Source organism: Tenebrio molitor, chromosome 6, assembly GCF_963966145.1.
Source record: "Tenebrio molitor chromosome 6, icTenMoli1.1, whole genome shotgun sequence".
NCBI classification, from domain to species: domain Eukaryota; kingdom Metazoa; phylum Arthropoda; class Insecta; order Coleoptera; family Tenebrionidae; genus Tenebrio; species Tenebrio molitor.
The window spans coordinates 9,138,553-9,155,919 of record NC_091051.1 but is presented as its reverse complement, the minus strand read 5'-3'; the positions used below and the strand labels follow the sequence as shown (position 1 = coordinate 9,155,919).

At 32.6% G+C, this 17,367-nt stretch overlaps 1 protein-coding gene across 1 annotated transcript; it reads right to left on the bottom strand.

The window, feature by feature from the left end:
* Positions 1-2,673: 2,673 nt before the first annotated feature.
* Positions 2,674-17,069, bottom strand: Cka (Connector of kinase to AP-1). Its single transcript, XM_069050224.1, has 8 exons — positions 16,562-17,069; positions 6,695-7,118; positions 6,255-6,458; positions 6,071-6,196; positions 4,267-4,606; positions 3,950-4,214; positions 3,533-3,896; positions 2,674-3,320 (listed from the first exon to the last, which is right to left on the bottom strand). Exons 1-8 carry the CDS (start codon positions 16,790-16,792, stop codon positions 3,148-3,150), a joined length of 2,127 nt encoding a protein of 708 aa, XP_068906325.1. The 5' UTR covers positions 16,793-17,069; the 3' UTR covers positions 2,674-3,147.
* Between the last annotated feature and the right edge of the window lie 298 nt (positions 17,070-17,367).

Here is a 17,367-nt window from a genome sequence, read left to right as displayed (position 1 = left end):
TAATTGACTGTATATTTTTTATTTCTAAAATTTTGAGTCCGGTCGTGTCTATTTCTCCGCTGTACTATTGCGCTCATTAAATTTTGGACATCATTTTTCTGTCATATAAAAAAATTACTCTAAATATTGCTTTATTGAAATTGTCACACATGAATGATGACATTGTTGTCAAATTTATCTACAATTTGTCAATATGAGCGATGACAAAATATTAAGTTTATAGTTTTTATTTATTTATTTTCTATTTAAAATCTCGTTCTATTCCATTTGTCTGATTTTTAAAACTTCTTGAATGTTTTGTCGGTAAATCTGACATTCACATTTTCAAAATTGACACAATAAAAATTAAGGTTATTAATACATAAAGGTCGTTTTAGAATGTATGACAGCACGATGACACTAGTGTCCAAAATTTATTGATCGCGACTGTACTAGAGTGGTACAGTCGATGGACAAATAAAACTGGGACAAAAATGACAATCACATAAGTCAAAATTTACAAATTTGCATCGTTTAAATACGGCTTTGTCACAAATAGGTTAACTTTCGTATGACATATTCTATAGATACTGACAAATATATTGACAATTTAATGGTCTGATTTACATAGATTAAATTTTAAGTGTCCCAGTTTTATTTGTCCACCGACCGTACTACCGGGTGATCAAGAAGGACTGTTTAAGTTGGTAGTACAATTAAGAAAATTTTTTAATTCGGTTATTTATAACACTGCAACTGGATATGTTTTATTGGTTTATTTGACAAATATCTGATATAGGTATATCATTATCATTAATAACGACAAGCCACCAACAACCGGAAGTTACTCCTGTTATACGATTTAAAACACGATCCAATGTTACCAACTTAAACAGTCCTTCTTGATCACCCCGTAGAATCGTAGATTAATAACTGACGTGGCCCAGGAATCCCAGGATGGTGTCTTTCTGGAGATTGCTCTGCGTACTCTCTGGACGCCGCAGCTGCATTCTAATAACGTGATAACGTTGCCCATACATTAGCAACATATTTGTGAGCTCATTATTTTCGTAACGATAAAGCCATTCCGACTAATTAGATGACAAACTCTGACAGTATTTTTGATTAACGTCCATGCTCATTTGATTTTTTTAAGTCAATTCTAATTTCAAACAAATCAGCGCAAATTTGAGTAGGACCTGTTTCAAAAAAATTAACTTATTGTATGTATCTTCATGGCCGTACACATTTTACTAAGGTGATTTTGGCTAAAACTCTTTAGAACAACGCATACTATCACATGTTAAAAGGAACGCTTCAACTTCGAAAACATCCTGTATATCATATTAAGACAAAGGTTGATTAATAAACCCAAATGTAAATTATTAGTCATTAATGAAACATTTGGAGATCCATTTGATGGTTATCCAAACAATCTACGCTTTATTACTTGTTGATTACGCAGTTAAATGAAACTGCCAACATAACTATAGTAAATTAATAACAAAAAATACGAGTGAACTTTGATGCGTGTTTTGGTTTAGCACAATGTCGATGAATTATCGGATATGAAAACACAGTTGTAATATTTACAATTTATTGTTTTATACATTAAGTCATACACTCTTCATATCTCATGATTCCATGGTTTCTTTAACGATACCGTTTGTAGCCAGTTTAAAAAAGTTTTATAAACCATATAGGTCATTTTTACATAGCAAACATGAAATTTCGTTATAAAATAGAACAAGATGATGGTTTATAGGTATAGATAGATCCCATGAGTTTGTACAATGTTGGAGAAACAATAGTCAACATCGATCATACTGCCTTGAAGCATTTAAAATAGTTTAGACTTGTATACAAAATAAATAGTATTGGCTATAAAAATTACACTTCACGTAAACACGAACATTTCGCTATCAAAACCAAAAACTGATTACAGCTACGGCTAATATATACATTATTGACTTTAGAAAAATCAAATGAAAACTAATAGAGAGACCAGTTTTGTAAATATTACCCTATAATATAATTTAAATACATTTTTATACATTCACAATTATATTTATTATCACTTACTATTGTTAACTGCTACTCTAACGTTACGTTTCTTTAGCTATATGTATTGAGGACTATATTAAACTTAAAATACATGTGATAAATTATACTCGTTTTAAATAATAAAACAAAATTATATATATTATTAATACTAATATAAAAGTTGTATAACTATAATATCCACGGAACGAATGTTCTCCGATAACTTCATCCTGTTAAATTCTGACAATTTTAATATCAAATTGGAATTGAATCTTAATTATCACAAAAATTGAGGATAAAAATGTATTACCTTACACTTTGGGAATATTGCTCCAAAACTTCGGTGGTTTAATGTGACAATCAATCAATTATACTAGAGTATCAGGCTGTTACACCTGCACTTGGCCATGCATCACGAAAGTCTCATACATGACACATCTGTAAAAACTCGTAAAATTACCGAGTCAGAATTGAAACGTCTGTTTCGCCCATCAGTTGTTCATCTCACGACGTCAAAATCAATTCGACTATTCTGCACCATCTTAACAATTAATCCTATCAATATAGAGCTGCTGTCATAGCATAGATTGCACCACGATTACGGCACGATATTTAATTTTAGAAATTGAATAAAAAGTTCTCCAACGAAAGTGGCGATTTCTAGTAAAATTTATTAACTTACAGTCTGTAACAATTACTATCCTACAACTAACGATTCAACAAAACCGTTCTTCGTTAACTGTTTTCATTAATCGCTAGTCTGACATCAAACATCTTTCACAATGAGCGGAAATATGCTCAAAGTGTAGGAGAAATGTACATAACAATTAGTTTCGTTCATCACTGTTTTAATTCATTATTTACCTAGTTAGGTTTGTGCCTACGAGATATAAGTAATGGAAAAATATTAAATAAATAAACACAAAAACATAATATGTACATTAAAAAAAACAATAAAAAGCAGTCTGTGTAAGCGAAATTTTTGAATATATATACAAACAATTCGGAAATACCATTATGTACACCTAACCTACACAAATAGTAAAGCCAGTGAAATTATTGATTGACAGAATTCATTTAACGCTGAAGTGATGCCTTTTAATTTATTTCTTTACCAATTATACTTCACACAAACACTTTAGCCAGTCCATCTGCGCCCGCACTAGCAATGTATGGTCTTGTTGGATGGAAAGCGACGTCAAGAATGCTTTCGTGGAACTTCTTTCTGTGTGCAGTTATCTCTTGGACACACGTTTTATTGTCCAAGTGCCACAACCTTATCGAACAGTCGTGTGAGCCTGAAACAGTGACAGTAGTAAATACACCTCCTGCAATTCAAACCTGAACCATCACTGTCTTCTATAATCACCTCACATTATCGAGATGCAGTTGAGTGTGCAGGTTTGAACCCAAAGATAGTTGATCTAAATGAATTAATTCAACTTTGAAAAACCAAATTTTAGCGAAAAAGTTTCCGTTAAATTGATAATTAAAAGCTGATGAACAATACCTGATAACAAATACAATCCATTGGGATCTACAGCCAAACTCGTGACCGCATCCAAGTGAGCAACCATCGAATGGACCATTTTTCCCGTGTGATTATCCCAGAATCTGACGTGTCTGTCCTCGTGTGCTGTGATCGTCAACGGCAAAGTCGGATGGCAAACTATTTTATTTATCTGCTTATTATTAAGATTAACACTTTCTTGACTGGATTCGAGCCGCATGATCGGCTTGGCAGTTTCAGAATCAAAAACTATACAGTGAGAACTGGCAAATGCTGCCACAATACGATTTGGTTCGTCTCTGACAAAATCTACACTAGAAGGTATCCCATCCTGTTCAGATGTGAATGTGTTTAACAATTGAACCTGAACAAACAAAAAATACAATCGACATTATCGACGATTGGCGAAACACAAACCTTGCTGTGCGGTGCCCACATCTTGACTGTCCCATCGGCTGAACAGGATAGCAAGTGCTGTTTGGAATTTAAAACAGACAGCCCCCAAACGGCATCAGAATGTCCTTGCAATGCTGTGTTTAAAACGTCGGGTTCAAACAAATCGTAAGGATCTATGTTGGAATTGGGTATGTTCCAACAGTTTATCACACCGTCTAAGCCACCGGAGTAGCAGTGCTCGCCACTTCCGGAAATCGCCAAACAAAGCACTGGTCCAGTGTGACTCCTGCACGTTTCATAACTGTTAGCATGTTTCTGCGGTGGATTTTTTAACTTACCTGAAAGTATACAAAGGTTCGACGTCCAGAGACGCCGATTTCTTGGCGGGCACCGTTTTCTGTAGATTCCACAGCTTCAAAGTGTGGTCCTCGCTGGCTGTGATGAGCACGGGTTCGTTCGGATGGAAAGCTAATGCTCTAACGCCGTCAAAATGACTCCTAAGCGTGTATTTGGCGTTCCACGTTTTCCTAAATGCCTCTTTACTACTGGCTATGTCGTACGTGGTCTCGGCATCATTGTTAACCGTGAGCTGAGCTAATTCACCTAGACCTAATGCCGAATCGATGTTATCATCGTCGTTTAAGCCGAGCGGTCTCTTCGGCACCCCGCTTTGGAAACCTGAAAACATCACATGTTAATAGATGTCTGACAAATTCTTAACGTTGCAGAATGACTAATAAACTGCATCTCCCACACAAGTAATTGTTATTGGTATTAAAAAAGGTTCATTGTTTCAAAGTATCATCGGTACCTCCTGTCTACCACCTAAACCAAGTTAACAAACTGTCACACATTTGAGAGGCAGAATGTGAAAATTTGCAAACGAACAATTTCTTCGTTGTTTTGTTTTAGAAACAGAGCAGTGGAAAACTGTCATGTCATCATTCTCTAGGTATGAATGCATACAACTGTCGAGACAGTTTCACTATTTGTTGTGTAACGCCTATTATCCACGGAGAAAATTTTCAAATAATTAATGTGACACATTTAATAGATTATCACACATCACTTTATTTCTAACATTACATCAATATTATATATTTACTTTCCAAAAAGAAAAAATATATGTAAAAATAAATTACAAGGTGAAACGAATGTACCTACATAATTGCAAATCCAATGAAAATAACGACACTTGTAAAAAAATTTATTAGAAGATTGGGGAACTTACACGACATATACAAACACTTTTATAATATAGGTACTATAAAAAAAGATTCGATTATACTCAATACAGATTGTCGAAATCAACTATCTAGTGTATCTATTGGAAATTACAAAGTTTTATACATTTTCTACTATTAAGAGTAAGTTTTAATGCGATAGATTAATAAATAATTAGATGGCCCTTGGTGAAATATTATTTTAAACAAATAATCATTTAAAAAAAATATATATATGTAATGTTTTTTTTTTACAATAAGTAATCAACAGATTGACAGTTTTAAGAAAACTGTTTATGTATTTATATTTTGATAAATTTTACCAAAGCGAATTTACTTTTTCGTTTCTTAAGCTTGTTTGACACGATGCTAAATTTCGTAGTAAATTTGTTAGAAAATGAGAGAGACCCTCGACAGGACCAATGAACGATCAGGATCATAGTCTGTCTTGTCAGATCCTGATCGTTCATTGGTCCTCTCTCATTTACTAGTAAATTTTCTCAAAAATTTAGTATCGTGTCAAACAAGCTTTACAGGTAAAAATCTGATTCTTTTTTCGAAAAATATTTATTAAAGCATCGTATTAAACTAAAAATCAAACTCTTCCTACACGTTAAATATGATAATCAATATTTCAATAATTCAACGTGCGCCACACGTATGTCAGTCCTGTTACGCAGAACTTCCTTAAAGGAAACTTTCATATAAAGTAATCCCTGAATCAAAATCGAACGAGACACTTTGTACAACGGTAATGCGAACGATAATTTAAATTTGAAATATTTATTTTCAACATTTTCATATCCGAATCTCCTCCCTTTGATATGTTTCGAGAATACTTAGGATTGCTTTACGTTAATTTATACGTAACGACGAGAATTTGTTAAAAGAAACATGAACCTGCACAAAAATCACCCACCTTTTTTCCACTCGCTATGTTCATTCTTAAATTCTTGTCTCTCTCCTGATTCAGACAACAGATTGAGCTCATTTAAAACTTCCATAGCTTCGGCGTCTACATCATCACCTAAACTGTCCAGTTTTCCTAACAAAAAAAATAAAATCGTAAACAAACGGGACGGGACAAAAGCGATGCAAATTACCTTTTCGTTTGACTACTTTCACATCGTCGTCCAGTTCATCGGTAGGTTCAATATCGACGTCGTCACTCATGTCGTCATCGTCTTCCATATCAACATCTGCATTGGACAGGAAATCCAAGTTCGCCATGACTGCAGCCTCGGTGTCCAACATCATCGCTTCGGCTAGCGAGCTAGGTTGAGGCTTTTTGGCCGGTGTTCTTCTACCTGATATTAAAAAAAAACTCCGTCATTTTAATATCAGAACACTGCAGCAAATAAGCTTTGCACTTGATATCGGCAAGAAATTATTCTACATAAGCAATTACATGATGAGATAAGATATCTGTAATCACTTAATACGATACTGTGAATATTGAAAAAGTGCAATTTCCAATGGATTTCAGTTGCTAATTTTAATAGAAAATAACAAATTATACAACCTTGCTGTTATGAAACCTTACCCTGTGTTTCGCTGGCGCGTTTATTGGATTCGTTGCCGTTAACAGAACTCCCATTGTGATTTTCTTCAGGTTCGGTGTTGTTATTCAAACCCAATAGTGCCCTCACACGTGTCGATCTGACATCGATAATTCTATCTGTATACCCGATTTCTTGTAAATACTGCCTAAGTAATTGTCGGCCCTGTTTCCATGTCGAATTAGATACGGCGACGTACGACTGATCTATATCCATCTGAGACTCGCAGGCTTCATCTATGATGGGAGGTTTCATGTCACCTTGTTGCAGTTCTGTGCCATATTTTAATTTATGAAATTTCCCTCGTTCCTGCTTCAGAGCATATTCTAACATTTTTATGCGTCGAACTAAATCGTTCTTGAGATTTTCCTGGCCTTTCCTTTCGCCTTGAAGAAAAGCGATCCGAGCCTGAAAATACAATGCATAAAGAGCAACTGCCAACGCAGGGAATTATATTTAATAAAATTACAACTCCTGACAGGTTTTCACGATTGTAATCGGCGCCTAACATAATTCTTCCATTCAATTACAAACATACTCATTACACACAATTAGCTTATCTAAACGTGATCGATCATATCGATTCCATAAAAAAACAAATTTGGGGACCAACATTTTCAAGGAAAAATATTTGCCGAGTTTCTCGGGTTATATCTTTCGAACTAAATTATATCTAACCAAAAATTGTATTTTCTACGAAGTGGTTGAAAATAATAAAAAATAAAATATTAATAGCTCTCTTATCACTGTAAGGTAATTTTGTTAAGTCTAATTAACTGATAATAATTACCAAATTTATTCGTTCTGTTTAACGACGAAAGATGAGTTTTATACTTTTCGTATTATGTAAAACAGAAGTACTATAAGTAAAAAGATTTGTGTTGAGTAAAATTTAATTAACACATTGTCAAAGATGAAAGCGTTAAAAGTCCTGAAACTTGTGTATAACATTTTAAGATGCAAAATTTTAAATTTATTTCTAGATAAAATAAAAATTAGGAGTTTCCGTTCGGAAAAAATGTCTACAATTTACTGCACAATGAAAAACTGTTTTTTTATCGTCAATTACTAAACAAATGCATTAGAGATTACACTTAGACTATTTGCTTTGCCACTCATTTGTTTTGAAATTTTGAAAAAGCCTGAGGATATGGGTAATGTTAAAATCAGCTAGTATAAGATCATCATGTTGTAATTTCCCGGGCGGATGTTTTCATTATTAAACAGCGATTTTGTTTAAAATTTCCATACAAAGAAAACTTGTTTTCTTAAGCAACAAGCATCTAAAAGCTTCTTCATAATAACGAAAGGCAAACAATTTCTAGACAATAAAGCATATAATAATTATTTTAACAACGCCACTATACATTATTCCATTCACGTATCTTTGACTAATAAATTGTCTGGCATTGTAATTTAGTACAAATGAGAAGAGTGGCAATAATATCAGAATGAAGATCATCGTGTATCTGAGGGTACAAAATCAAAAGTTAAACAAGAATCTCTCGAAATTTTTTCCATTCTACTCCAATGTTCATCGTGTTAAAGTTATTTTGTATTTGGAAGTACATAATGTGAAACACGGCAGTGTTAACTGTAGACGAGGAAAATTAAATTCGTTACAATTTCCCGATTTTGCAAGTTAGAAGAATTTATTATACAGAAACCCTAAAAAACAGGTTTACAATTTTGATACTTCCATAAACATTTTGAACTGAGTGTTAATTTTGTTTTAACGTCTTTTGGCTTAGAGTTTTCATCCATAAATTAAAATTCATTGCTTTAGAATTTTACGCCGAAGAATATAAACTCATCTTCCTGTCTGCCGTTGAACTGTACTTAAAAACTGATTTGGGAATGTTTCTAATACGAGATAACAGTTACGAAGTATATGACACTACTTGCCAGAAGAAGTGATTTTATAAAATTTTATAAAAACTAAATCAGTTCTGTAAATACATATGCACCATAGGGAAGGTTTTAGCCATTGTTACACAAGATTTAACCATTGATTTAGATCTAATGTATCCGACGTGTCATCATAACAACGTATTACTTCGCGGTTTATGATTCATTGCTTACTTATTGACAACACCTAATTTTTTCCATTTTCTTATAATGAAGCTATTAAGCTGGGACCGTTTTCATTAAATAAGCTGAAGAACTTACATACAAACATTAATTACGAGTTAGAAATCAATAAAAAAAAATACTAAAACCTGATACTTAAAACATCATTGTTTTTTATATTATTTAATTTGTGATTAAATTAAGACAAATTTTAATTGAAGGGAAGTGTAATGGTGTAATGTCTATGACGAAATTAATATCCCACATACAATGAGCGTTAAAAGTTAAGAATAATGAAAATATGCAATTCCTTTCTCGCCTATCTTTTCGAAAAAAACTCGAACAAGCAATTTTTTTTAAGAAACATTTTCCGATCATTTTAACATTTCCGCCTTTTTTCGTGCTATGACGTCATCGCGCGCTTTGTTTTAATAGCAGCTCCCAACTTTAAATTCTAATTAATGCCTCTGTACCACCTTTGCACTTATGGTACCTGAGTTGTCGATTTGTAAAAGTACAAACAGGGTCGTGGTGAAAATCCAATTTTAATGAATTATTTATATTTATTTATGGAAGTCCACGTAATAAATTTAACCACCAACAGGAGTCGTTAAAATAAACATTTTTTTTTGTTTATCATCTTTTCCGCAAATTCTTCAAAACAAAGTTAAAATTAAATATAATTTGAACCTTAAAATTCATACCCGCTCATGTGTTTACACATCCATTGATAACGAAGCACGAAAAAAATTATGTACTCGTAGGTACTCCATAAAATACTCCAATGAAAAACAGTAAAAACTGTTAGTATTAAATAGCGATAGTTCTTTCTTCAAAAAACTGTGAAGTTTTTACCGCATACATTTTCACTTTTTCGTTTCAATTGATGATTGTCCCATGAGCGGAGTGTCAAATTAGGGGTTAGAAAAATGTAAAAAAAATATTCGATTAAAAAAAGATCAATATGTAAAAAATGTTTATTTTAAAGAGTTCTATTGGTGATTAAATTTATTACACGGACTTGGACTTGCATAACACCCGGTATACATAATTATAGATGTTAAATTAAGAATTAAATAACTTATCCAAATATGTATGTAAAAAAGATTAAGGGTATCTTTTAATCAAAAAAACGTAATGACATGATTGCGTGGAAACGGAAAGAGACTGAAATAAGAAAAATTATCAGAAAATATTTACTTCACAAAAAGGAAATTGATCTAGTCGAGTTTTTTTTCCAAAAGTTGAAGGAGTAGGAATATACCTAATGTATCTAAAATACCTGTGTTAATTTTAACCAGAAGAACTCGACAACTTACGTATGAAACTTTTTCCTATAACATTTTGCAAAATTCGCAAAAGTTTTCCAAAATGTTTTGCCTACTTTTTTCTGTCCGCGACTGTACGTTTCATTTAACATGCTCTGTTACGTGTTAAAATTAACACACGCATCTTAGATACACCCTGTATACAGAGTGGTCCAACACTTACCATTTTTGTGATTACACGTTTAATAATTGTCCAAAAATTCTGAAACTCTGTAGGCAGAATCTACAATTAATATTCTATGATTGAGCATGATCAATTTTTTTCAATTAAATTTTTGTGATGGAGCTAACTTTATAGCGATTTAATATCAAATTGGTCCAAATATTGAAAGCTTTTTTTTCTCTACTAGTTACAGAACTCCTCACCTTTTTGATTGATCCACTTCCGACTTTGAATTATAATTAGGTAATAGTGAAAATTGCGATCAAATATCAAGTTAAAGAAAGCTGGAATCCAAGACCGTTTATGGTAGAGCTGAATAGGACAGCTCGTAATGTGATGACCCCACAATAAATCATTTTGACGCAGGGCTGTCGGCTCCCCCGAAACCATTTTTCAGGTCAATATTGGTGAAATTCCAGTTTATGATAGAAACGATTCGCAGCAAGTAAAGGATTTTTCTTTAAATGAAAAACAGATATTTTAGAAAACTGAATATTGAATAATTTAAACTTCATTACGCAATTTATTTGAAAATTTCTTCAGAATGTTTGCCGAAATTGCTAGGCGTAAAATAATCGAGTTCGGCCCTCACAGGGTAAGTACCTGCAGTTTGGCAATGGGGTATTGTAAATCTTACTTCTGGTTTGGTTTGTGATTAGGCACTTAGTGTAACTGCGTCATAAATTCCTGTCAGTTGTGCGACACCTTCTTTAATTGCAAATACGAGTAAATCGGCAATGTGATGCGTTTTAATTTTTTTTATTTTCAGATTTCTGTTTTCTGTATTAGTTTGAACCTTTTTGATTAAAAATTTTTTTTTTGAATTTTGATGAATTTCACTTTATCGCCTCTTGACGCGAAATCCAATTGATAATAAATAAAATAATAGGACAGGCTTATAGCTCCAGAATGTGAATCCTAGCCAAGCGTAAATTTTTTTCGATAATTAGAAACCGCGTAATCGCAAAAATGGTAAGTGTTGGACCACCCTGTATGTACCATTACTTCAAACTTTTGATGACGCTCACTGTATAAATACCGGGTGAGTGAAGTTTTACCGCCCGAGCGAAAACACCCACTTCTAATCAATTTAAAATTCTCAAAAAATTCAGGAATGATTGTGTATCACTGTAGAACAGTCTGTAAACATTTCAAAATTTTTAATGAAACAGGTAAAGATTTTGTTTTCATTCAATAACCGCTACATTAATTTACATAATTTTTCAATGACTATTCCATTCACCTGTCATTTGTTAAAAATGGCTCAATAAAAACACAACTTTACACATTTGTTACCATGGTTTCAAAAAATTGGTAAAACTTGGAATCACCCTGTACCTTTTATCCGTTTATGAAACTCCCGCACTGTCAGTGTCAAATTTTTTACTTTTTTTTGGAGTGTACCTATGGTGACATACATTTTCAGTTGCCTGTACACAAAATCTAGTTATAAAAACGTCAACAAGAAAAGTTTGGTTATGTTAATGGAGTTAATTCTCTTCTTTGGAAACAATAATTAACAATACCGTGCTTCTCTATAGCCGTTAACAGTATTCTTTTACGTTTCATGTTCTTCTTGTTTACCCACTTCGTGTAAGTAATACTTTGAACGAAAGGAAGCGAATTTATTAAACGTAACTTCAAATTTGAAATTTCCAATTTTTGCGCCAACGTTAAAGTAAAAATTAGTAGTCTCAGAACGGCAGTGCGGCAACTTGCAAACACTTTGACACACTTTGACAGTGCGGGAGTTTAGTGAATGGATAGTAAAGTCCATTCACGTTGGATTTTCTCTGCCAAATTGTTGTCACGTTGCAAGCCTGCGTCTCCTTTCCTAGTAAATTTTACATTATCGTGTTTTATTCGTGATAGAGCGATTGAGAGCGATTTGACGTCTTTAATTTTGAATGTTAGTTTGACGTGTGAAATAAAGTCACAGATTTTTAAATAAAATTCTATTCCTGGGTGATTTTACCATGGCGAAAAGAAAAAAGGTTAATTTTAAAATTGCGTTAACCTTCCACAACTGACGTAATGTGACGAAACCCGCAAGCTAATACGGACTCAAGAAAAAATAGCTTCAGTTCGAAAATTAATTAGTCAGAATCCTTTAATATTTAATGTATTGTATGTATTAACATGATTATAATCTATTTACGACCTTTATTGAGCAGTTTTAACAATACAACGTTATTTTAAAGGTAATGTGTACATCGAAAAAACTTAAATTAGAAAAAAATCATTAAAAATCAAAATACACCTTTCTTTTGTGGTGTGCAATTGTAACAATACATTCTTGAAACGTCACAACTACAATCAAAACGTATAAGTGTTTCTGAATAACTGAAATTTTATTGCCAAATTTGTTCCATCATTTAGATGCATTCCTTACTTCCATCGCTTCCAATGAAAGAAACTTCACACAATTTTCTATTGGGTTCATTTTCTATAACTTATTCTGGTTCCTCATCAGTCATCACTGTAGTCATTAAGGGTTTTTTCACTTAATCAACAGCGCAAGCAGAAAAATACAACACCAGTAGGTAGGAGTTAGGTACCTATTGTATGTTCCTAATCCTATCATACCGATTAAGAACTGACACTATTTTTAGTGCAAATGATAACAAAATGGATGTATTATTACCTACTGTTATCCTCTAAAAACAATATTTGAAAAATGACTGTTTCTTTGCTGACAGCGAATAACATAACCTCTACAGTCTACGAATGACTTGGTTACTTTATCAGCCCGTATTGGTGACATACACAGCTAAAGCATTTTTGAAGTAAAAATCACACCGCCATAATATTGAATTATTTGACCTTGACTAGGAAAATCCAACGTGAATGGACTTTATATGCCATGACACCGAAAAAGAACCAACTTTAATATTTTTATCTTTTAAAGTTTGACAAAAGGAAAGTTATTTTAAACACATAAAAATGCAAATATTTCTTTGGTCAATAAATCACATTTAGAGATCAACATGAATCAGAGAATGTATACTTTCGAAATACTCGAAAGTTTTCAAAGTGCACACAAAGTTCATTACAATTTTATTAAGTTTTTAAAATCATACAGAGACAATAAAATTTGGACTTATTATTATTTGAAACTTGGCAAATTCTTCATTTTCATTTATTAATACAGTCGTTCACTTAAACGACAGTGAATATAGCAATAGTGGTATCTTAAAGATTTAGATGGAGGTTTTACTCTAGTTCAATCTCAATTATTCATTAAGTAAATATCACCGCAGTTATGACAGCGATGGTTAGTAGGCAACTCTTTAGCGAAATCGTAAAATTTTTACTGAGATAAGATGAACTGGATTTATCGTCGAATTCCTTACGCCTTCTTACGATTTCAACACTTCATTTATTCGAAATATTTGTTTCAATTTAATTCAACAAAAACAATAAATGTGGGGTGATATCAAAGATTGAATTATATGCATTACTCATAAAAACAACTGTCGGAATTGATTTACTGTGCATTTGCAGTCACCAGTTGTGCAATTTCTTTTAGTACTTTCCAGTTATTTGTGTTTTCGACGGCTGGGCAACAGACTGTGAGATAGTCTGACAAAGTTACTTCTGTATCCGATTGTTCCACTCGACAATAAATTGAATTCTATTTGTCACCTTTATAGACGACTCGTCTTGTTTACTGTAATCTCCTGCTATCACGAACTTATTTGACGATATGATAAAAGTTAACTCACCTCCAATTTGACGTAGGAAACTTTTAGTACATTCAACAAAAATTATAAAACAATTGTACAAATATTCTAATGCATGACAATTGAAGTTAATGAATATTAGGTAAAAACCGTGGTTTTTTGCTAGATATCGTCCATTGCCATTACACATCTTTCATATTTTTAAATGTTGATTGGTATAAAAACCAAATAAAACGAAAGATACGATAATTTATAATCAAACGAGAAATTTTATTTTTAATCTTTTTTTCTTAGAAAAGTTTACGTGTATTAAATTAATGAAATGTTTTTTAACGAAAATTGATGAAAAAATATTATCTGTTTTAAAATTACAACTTATACTACTCCCAATGGAATAAGCAGCCACTGTGCACACATTTGAGGTGTCTTCATCAGTTCTTTAATTCATGGACCCAAGGGGTTAATCTCCAACCCAATGAAATGACTTCGCAGGTAGCAGACAACAATTTACAGACAATTAGGTTTACACAAGCCTCATAATCTTATCCGATTAGGAAAACTATACACTTACAACAAAGCCGTACAAACCACAATTAGATCTTAAATTCACACGTGACAAGTAGGTAAATATAATATTAAATCGTTGAAAAACGTAGTCATTTTTCCATTAAAACAAAAAACAATACGAACGACTACGAACTGTTATATATTTTTAAGTTGTAGTATTTATTTAATTTTATTTTGTGAATTGAATAATTCATAAAATAATAGTGTAATTTAATTTAGACTATTTTAATTAAACAAAAAACTCACAAAATCATTCAATAAAACACCAGAGACACTATCTTGGACAAAAATTAAGTTATATGTCCATAATTAAAATGTAAAGTACTTTGCTTCAACAATTATTGCATTGTAATAAGTGTAACTTCTACACTCTATTACAAAACCAAAGAATAGTAACAACGATATATGATTCATGAGTTTTTCGTTACTGAAGAAGAGAATGTTTAATTATACAGTAATTAATTATTTACCAAGTTCATTTCTACGATAAATCTTAAGGATACAAATTGCGAGTCAAAACAAAAAAATTACTATTCGATGCACATTAAAATTTCAACAAAAGTGATGATGGTAAGTTTACACATCATTGAATCAACAATGGTCACAGTCCAAGCAAATTTTATCGAACTAGAACACATATATGTACATGTTTCGAGACATTTCAATGTGGTTGAAACTTATGTGATAGTCATTATTAAATTTGAATTGTTTATCTTCACAACATTATAGACATGAATAGGTTACCATGCTTTATAATAAATCGTGGTTCTTGCTACACTTACGAAATTATCTCTTTTAACATAACAGAACATTCAAAAAATATTTCAAAAACTTGTCATTATTGATCGTAGTCTTTAAATTAAACAAGCTGAGTGAAAACTAGATAAAAGTGTGACCTGTTGGTACAACTTGTGGAGAGTCCAAGGATGATGTGTCCCTTTGTAATTCGACTTTAAATAAAATTTGAAACATTTACAGAGCCCCAGCCAGACTTATCTGCTCTAATGGATTGTACAGTACTAGTTCTATTATTCATGGTTGCACTAAAATAATTATTATATACCTGTTACAATCTTTGTTGTCGGAATTTCAATCAGCTTGTTTGGAAGTTTATAGCATCGCTATTAACGCCCTGCTGAAACGTTACACCGCTGCATTACATAAATTATGACTTGTAGCAAACTGTAGCGTCAAAAGTACGCTACCAACTATCCATTAGTGATGTAATTATGTTTTCATTTGAGTCTTCACTAATCTCTATAACTATACACCGTAACAGCAAACCGCACAACTTCCGTAGAAAAGATCTGTTTTCCTCCAAGTTTCTAAGTCGTGACGCTTAATTTTGAGGCAATTAAACATTATTAAAGACATTACACGTTACTCAAATTATAGCGAATATAAGAATTTCCTAGTTTTTATTTAAGACTATTTAATGTTTATTTTAGGAGGTGGGACTTCCGTAATGTGTAGGAAAAAATGTCTACGTTAGGTGTGACAGGCAATTTTGGGGTAAATTTAAGGTAAAGGGGAAGTTTTTGTTGTCAGGCGTAAACGGTGTAAATTTATTAAAACTTGAGCAAATAAATTAACTGAAATTGCCAAAGTGCTCTTCTCGTAACTGGCTGATTGTTTGCGTTTAAAAGTTTGTCAATTAATTTTTATTCCCAAATTAAAAACGTACTCCACTTGTTCGAGTATAATTTACAATCCTTGACCAAAATGAATTTGTTGGTGTAAAAATGCCACATTACCTTTTTCCAATTTCTTAAAATAGCCGCATTTTTGGATAATAAAATTCTTTGCATTATTAATATCACACTGGCCGCAATTTTTGTGCTTTGGCTAGACTTTGAACTTCGTTATTTTGGTCAAATTTTACTGAACGATTGTGGGTTAGGTGAGACAAGGCATCGAATAAAATTAATGGGGAAGAGATTCCTCACAATCCATTGAGCTTGCACGGACATGAAGGCAACGATAAGCAACGTATTGCAAAACAAATAGGCGTTGTGGAAATATCAACATGGAATAACTTACTTGTAATTCGGCTCTGTCAACTTCCCATTGTGATCTTTCTAATTCGAACCGAGCCCATTCGTGCTGGATAAAATGTAATATTCCGGGTATAGAATATTGTGTTTTCGGATTTGTTTCTTCGTTTTGTTTGTTATTAGCTACCGAGACGGTTTGTGGGCCGATCTGTGCCCCGTTTTGATGATTTAACGAGTTGTCTTCCATAATGTCGGAGCCGAAACCAGAAAATTTCATATAGCCACCATTATTCTTCACATCGCCATTTTAACGTAACACACGAATGTCATTTCACTGGTCACGAAATCATTGTCAGAAACACATTTGTTTAGTCGTGAACATCAAGGGTACGGATTTAATTGCGATTTAGTGCTGTCTACCATACAAAAACATTGATTTTCAAACGAAATTTCACATTCATTCAACCATTTCACATCTGGTAGAATTCCTTTTTCCTCCTTCCACTTCAAAATTACTACGTATACCATCTACCTTCTCTGTCGGACCCATTTAATAAGCTGCACCGCGTTAGGCACATTTCTTCGCGCTGTCGTCTTCGATTTTAGACTTTATGGATAATTGATTTAAAGACGGTTTGTTCCCTATCATGCTGCCAACTGAAAATGCTATCCAAATTTTTATACACTTTTTCATTTAAATATTACATCTCTCTATACTTCAAATGTATTTAACGTGTTTATTTGTAAGTCATTTCATCTCATTCCACAAAAAAGGATAATAACGAACCTATAATTCGAAAGGTTACTAGCTACTAGTTAGTGTAATGGGACTTGTTATGTTGGCTTCACACC

Coding starts and splice junctions, on each gene's coding strand:
- Cka (XM_069050224.1), bottom strand. CDS start 16,792: ATGAAATTTTCTGGTTTCGGCTCCGACATTATGGAAGACAACTCGTTA. Junction 4,215..4,266: donor GAACCTTTGTATACTTTCAG/GTAAGTTAAAAA, acceptor TGAAACGTGCAG/GAGTCACACTGGACCAGTGC. Junction 3,321..3,532: donor TGGATTGTATTTGTTATCAG/GTATTGTTCATC, acceptor TCACTGTTTCAG/GCTCACACGACTGTTCGATA.